Source organism: Otolemur garnettii, unplaced genomic scaffold (genome assembly GCF_000181295.1).
Source record: "Otolemur garnettii isolate 467f Iridium unplaced genomic scaffold, OtoGar3 scaffold00007, whole genome shotgun sequence".
Taxonomy (NCBI): Eukaryota; Metazoa; Chordata; class Mammalia; order Primates; family Galagidae; genus Otolemur; species Otolemur garnettii.
The window spans coordinates 7,065,582-7,071,615 of NW_003852402.1; the positions used below are offsets into that span (position 1 = coordinate 7,065,582).

The 6,034-nt window shown below is 53.9% G+C and overlaps 1 protein-coding gene across 1 annotated transcript in view; it reads right to left on the reverse strand.

Annotated features, from left to right (window-relative positions):
- Nucleotides 1-5,674, reverse strand: part of TEF (TEF, PAR bZIP transcription factor) — a 30,390-nt gene extending 24,716 nt beyond the window's left edge. The window contains exon 1 of the mRNA XM_012801214.1: nt 5,463-5,674. Coding sequence (XP_012656668.1) covers nt 5,463-5,529 — 67 coding nt within the window. The 5' untranslated portion in view covers nt 5,530-5,674. The remainder of the gene's footprint in view (nt 1-5,462) is intronic.
- Between the last annotated feature and the right edge of the window lie 360 nt (nt 5,675-6,034).

Sequence of the window (6,034 nt, forward strand, 5' to 3'; positions counted from 1 at the left end):
CAGGAGCTGGAGGTTGCTGGGAGCTGTGATGCCACAGCACTCTACCCAGGGGGACAGCTTGAGGCTCTGTCTCAAAAAAAAAAAAATTTAAAAAGTAACTCTTAGGTGGTTCTGGGGCTACCTCATTCCTCCCCACCTGGCACTTCCCCAGGATTAGTGGTGATGGGCAGGGCCTTACAGACCGGGAGATGACAGCCTCACTCTTCTTTAAGACCTTCAAGGCCCTGCAGCCTCTCACCCTATGGATCTCTCCACCTCACTTGTACTTCTCTCCCCCTTGCTCACTGTCTGCAGCCACAGTGGCCTTTTTTTTTACTGTCATTTTTATAAAGAGAGGGTCTCGCTATGTTTCCCAGGCTAGTGTGTAGTGGCTGTTCACAGCTTGATCCTAGCTCACTACAACCTCAAATTTCTAGGTTCAAGACTGGGTGAGGTGGCTCATGCCTATGATCCTAGCACTCTGGGAGGCTGAGGTGGGTGGATTGCCTGAGCTCACCAGTTCCAGCCCAGCCTGAGCTAGAGCAAGACCTCATCTCTAAAAATAGCTGGGCGTTGTGGCTGGCACTTGTAGTCCCAGTTACTTGGGAGGCTGAGATAAGAGAATCACTTGAGCCCAAGAGTTTGGGGTTGCTGTGAGCTGTGATGCCACAGCATTCTAACAAGGGCAAAAAGTGAGACTCTGTCTCAGAATAAATAATAAATAACAAAAAACTTCTGGGTTCAAGAAGTCTCCTTCCTGAGCCTCCCGAGCAGCTGGGACTACTGCGTATGTGGCAGCACCCAGCCACAGAGGTCTTTTATTTCTCAGACGTGTTTCTTGTTTCCTGTCCCAGGAAAGGGGCTTTGCAAGTGCTCTTCCCACAGCCTGAAATTTCCTCGTGTAGTTGGTTCCTCCTCGCCCTCCAGACCCTAGCCCCAGTGTCCCCCCCTGGTTCTGACCCTTTGATGGCTGACTGTACTCCCTGCTGGAATACAAGTGTCAGGCAGCAAGGACAGCCTTTGTTTCAGTTACCCCTGAGTCACAGGTGCAGCAAATGCTCAGTAAGCACATGATGAGTGATCAGATGACCAAGAGGTACTATCCTGAGAAATGGTTTTGGAGACTAAGGAATCCTGTGGGGTCTTCCCACAAGCGTGGCTGAGCCTAAATCCCTCAGCAGCTGTGTGGTCTTCCATCTTCATATCTGTAGAGTGGATAATCATAACTCCCTTGCAAAAAAGCTATTGTACAGATAGTGTCATAGAAGAACATGGCAAGTTCCTAGGACACATGCTCTAGAAATAGTGGCTATTAGAACCGGGAGTCATTCCTTTGGTGGCCTGGCCTTGAGACAGGCCTGATGTAGACACGTCCGGGAGGGGCACTCTCTGACACTGCTGAGAATGAGTGAGAATGAGTTTCTCACTTCTCCCTGAATTGTGAGGGGCACAAATAGAGAAGGTGGCTCTGGAAGAAAAGAGACGCTGGCCTACATACTAGTCCTGAGGGTAGCTGATCTGAGTTCATTTCTCACCAGAAGAATGGGGAACATACACCATTTAGAGGGTGCTATTGCAGATTAAATGAGCTAACACATCCAGTACATAGAGGCCCCCCTTCTCTTCCCTCCTTCCTGAAAGCAGAGACCACAGTTCCTTGGTTTTGCAGGCTGTGAGGGGAGGCAGCCACATCATCTCTGCTAAGGCTGAGCTGGGGAAAGCCCAGGCTGCACTGAACTTGCCCTCTCAGCCCATCTCCCTCAATCCAGCAAGACGGCAATACCGAGGCTCCTCCCCCTGCACCCCTGCTTCTGCCCCAGCATGTCCCCCCAAGATCCCGCCCGTTATCATACAACTAGCTCTCCTGTCTGATGCAGGGCCAATGGCACACGCCTCTAGGAGCCTCAGCATGCGGCATGTGTTTCCAAGGAGACACCGTGTGTGTGTGTGTGTGTGTGTGTGTGCGCGTGTGTGTGTGTGTGTGCTGAAATTTGTAACCTCCATTCTTTAAAGGAAGGTGGAAAGAAAGAAGCCAGTGAGGGTCAGATTCCCAGTGTGATGTAGGTGGGAGGAGCATAATGCCAGGCTCAGCTGCTCTTTGCCTTTAACAGAGAAAACAGCACAGCACTTCACAGTTTGTAAACGCTTCCACGAGAGATAACTCATTTAATCCTAGCAATAAGCTTGTTTCACAGGTATTCTTCCTTCTCTTTCTACAGACTGGAGCTGGAGAGAAAGAGGCAGGCCAAGGACTACCGAGCAGCAGGCAGCAGTTTTGGGATTTATGTTCTGTCTCTGATTATAAGCCCTGGCTGCCTTTCCTGGGCTACATTGCTTTTCCAGAAGGGATCTGGTTTAGGAGCGCACCATAGACAGACCCTGCCTGGCCAGCTCAAAGCCAGGGCCTTGCTCAGCCCCTGAGTATGTTTTTATACTTCATAGCTCACTAAAAAGGAGGCCTGAGCACCTGAAGACAGCAGGAAGGTGACGGGCACCTTTAAGCACAGTCAAGCCCCATGGGGTGAGGAAAGGGTTGAGTGTAAAGAGTTGGGCATATGTTTAGAGACGTGGGGTCTCTCTAGAACAGTGGTTCTCAACTTGTGGGTTGCAACCCATAGGAACTGTATTAAAGGGTTGCAGCATTAGGAAGGTTGAGAACTACTGCTCTAGAAGCTGGAGAAGAAAGAAGTGAGAGATGGAGTCTGGAACAGAATCTGCTCTGGGAAGAGGATCCTCAGGAGACAAGGCAGGAGTGAAGACAGAGAAAGCAGTTTTCAGGGAACAGGGACCAGAGACACAGGGGGAAACAGATTCAGGGTTTGGGGCACAGACCCATCCTTTTACTGAGCATGGATTTCTCTGTCCACGGAAATTAGTTGACCTCATGGTCCAGGGTGAGGGCTGCCAAGCAGCCATTATAGCCGAAAGCCAAGAGAGTCTGGAATCTGGTCAGCTCTGCTAGAGGAATTCTGCTTACCCAGTGACAGGAAAGAGGCAGAGGCCTGCACAGGCTACAGGCTGGGCTGGGAGCCCCGGGCAGCGAAAGGGAATGAGGCTCCACATTTTGGTCTCAGAGAATCTCTTTGAACTAGAAAGTGGAGGGGGAGGCTGCAGAGAGCACACCTGGAGTTTCTCTCACTCCTGACGGCTCCTCTGAAATTCCCTCCCACTGAAGCCAAGATGAGTTCTGCATGTGACTTAAATGTGTGCTGAAGCACAGCTCCTGGGCTAGGGGAGGGAGAGCAAGTGGGGAGTGTGTGGACAGTCCTCCAAGGAGAGGACTGTGTGCCCTTTCACACCTATGGGGGCAGCAGAAAGTCCACTGAAGCTAAGGGCACAAGACCCTGAGGGTGCCCCTGTTTTCTGGTGCAACTGACCTCTGCTTTCCCATTGAGCTTCAAGGCTAGAGCAGCAGGAGACAGGAGAGAAACTGTTTCAACAAGAAGTTTTTAGGCACTGCTGCACAACTGGGAGTGTTTAAAGTCCCAGGCCTTTATAGTGTCTGTTCTCTCCACTATAAAATATACCACCAAGGTATATTGGTTTGCAGGTAGGTATTTATATTTTTATAAATGGTCTGGCCAGTCTGACAGCTTTGGTTGGGGGCAGTAATGTGACTGAGGTCTTTGTAACCCTTTTGTCTTCTCATTTTATCCACCCAAGTGGCTGCAGGCATCGGTGAGTTCAGTGGACCTCATGCTTCGAACCATCAGTGAAATGGCACATGAAGGAATAGGAGGTGACCTGAGGCTCTGGCCCTTGGACCTGCTCAGCTCTACAAGACTCACTAATCCTCAGCCAGGGCTCGAAGTATTTGCTAAAGCTTTGCTGAAGCCACAGGCAAGTCTTCTAAGTGTTGGGCCCCAACTTTGCCCATTACAGTGAGGGATGGGGTTCTGCAGACCAGCTGAGAGCCAGGGATGGCAGCTGCTGCCACACTTCACAGGCTTTGTTATACTCATCCAAAGAGCAGGTCCCTGAGTTGCCCTGAGGACCCTATCCTGCCCAGCTGGGAGCTGGGAGCCCTGTGACTCCTGTGCAGGCAGGACAGTGTCCTCGGACACCTGGGCAGGGCCAGGAGGGGGCGGTACAACTTCTCTGGGTGTCTAGGCCAAGAAGGGAACCCTTTACCTTAGCTTCTAGAAACCTTCAGCTTTGCCCACCGAAACAGGCGACCCAAAAAAGGAAAATAATGTCAGCTGTGGTCTCTTTGTGGGTGCGGACTCCAACTGGGGACTCATCCTCAGGCTGAGTTGCAGAGGGCTTCCCTGAGGGGGTGGGCTTCTCCAGGTGGGCAGCTGCTATCCTAAGTGCTCAGCGGGCATAGGAGCTGTGTGATCCTTACCTCAGAGGGTAGCCTGGGCTGCCTCAGCTTTCAGAATCACAGGTTATGGTTTAAGAGGCCTGTCCCCAAAGCTCCATGAGCAAGCCCGTGGGGGGCCCGGCCCTGAACTCTGACCTTCCTCACTTGGACAGTGCCTCTGGAGGAACAGAGCCTGCCACCCCTCCTTGCCTGACTTTAGGGCAAGCCCACACCAGCTCTAGACGAGGGAGAAGAGGCTGGGGACTTGGTGTCCTCTGATCCAAAATTTGGGAGTGGGCTAGGAGAGTCCTGTGGAAGGAATTCCTGCAGGGACAGCCAGGGCCTTCTGGGAATGAGCCATATCAAGATGCCAGCACAGCAGGATGAGGGAGAGGCCAGATAAAGGTCCTTGGGGGTCACCCCAGGAGCCTCAGTCAGACTTAGGCAGCAGAGGCCAGTCTGGCCCTCTAAAGGCAACAGGGAGAGGGCATTCAGTACCCAGCAGATGAGTATGTCTGGGAACAGAAGTGATTTGTTGAAATATTGATCAGGACTCTCCCCAAACTAATCTGGCCTTGGGTTTGCTAGGCAGGACTTGGGGGATACCTGGTGCCAGCCAGGTCTGCCCCTCTGTCCACGCCCCCTCCGCCCTCTCGCTTGTTTGGCGGGCGGTATCCTAGGAACAGCGCTGCAGCCCTGTGGTCCTGTTACATAATCGCCTCCAGCCCTCTATGAGTTCAGCGCTCCAGCGGTCGACCAGGAGCTTCTCCAGACGCCGGTTCCTGCCGCCCAAACCCACAGTCTCTGCTGCTCCTCTGCCCCCCCCACCACGTGCAGAAAGAGGGCGCTTAATGAGTGCTCAGTACCTAGCCAGATTCTTTCAATAGGACTATCTGTCCTGTTCTTGTCCCACATGAACATAGCATCTGGCAGGGACCACACACTGACCATGGCTTCCCAAGCTAGCAAATCTAGAAGGCACCCCTGGAGTGTGTGAGGTCCCCACACACCTCCCCAGTCCCTGTGCACCCACAGTGCTTCCTCCTGCCCCAGGAAACAAGGGCAGACATGCCGTAGCCCCTCCCTAGCCTGGAGATGCCAGTCCTGCCACTGTGCCTGGGCTACCCCCATCCCTCGGGCACCTGGGCAGCCGGCCAGTGCAGACCACCTGTGCTCCTACCTGCCCTCTTCTCTGGCCAAGGCAGAGAGTGCTCCAGCAGGGACTTGAGGACCTCAGGCATGTCCATGGCAGGGGCCACTCCGAACCACCAACTGCAGTTCCACACAGCCCAGCGGGAGGTGCTTGCTTGGGGGAGTTCAAAAGCAGCTGGAAAGGCAGGGGCTTGGAGGAGCTGCAGGCTAGGGAGGCAGGCGGGGTGGGAGCCTGAGGCAGCCAATGGACAACACTGGCTCGGCCTGCCTGGCCACCCCCGCCTCGGCCACCTGCCAGCTCCGGAGCTCGGGCTGCAGCCAGGCCTTCCCTTCCCGCTGCTTGGCAGGGCGGGCCTGGCCCTGTGCCAGCTGTAGCACGTGGAGCCACCGCGCCAATCCTCTGACAGAGAACCTAGCCTGTTATCTAACTTTGGAAAGGGAAGTTCTCCCCCAGGCTGGGAGCTGTAAGAGGTCTGCTCCACACCCACAGCAAGCACACCTGGGCACAATGGGGCAGAGACGCCCTGGAGGACCTAGGTTCAGTGGCAGTAGGGTGTGCCATGGAAACCATTCCGGGCTGGGACCTGAGGCCCCAGGAAG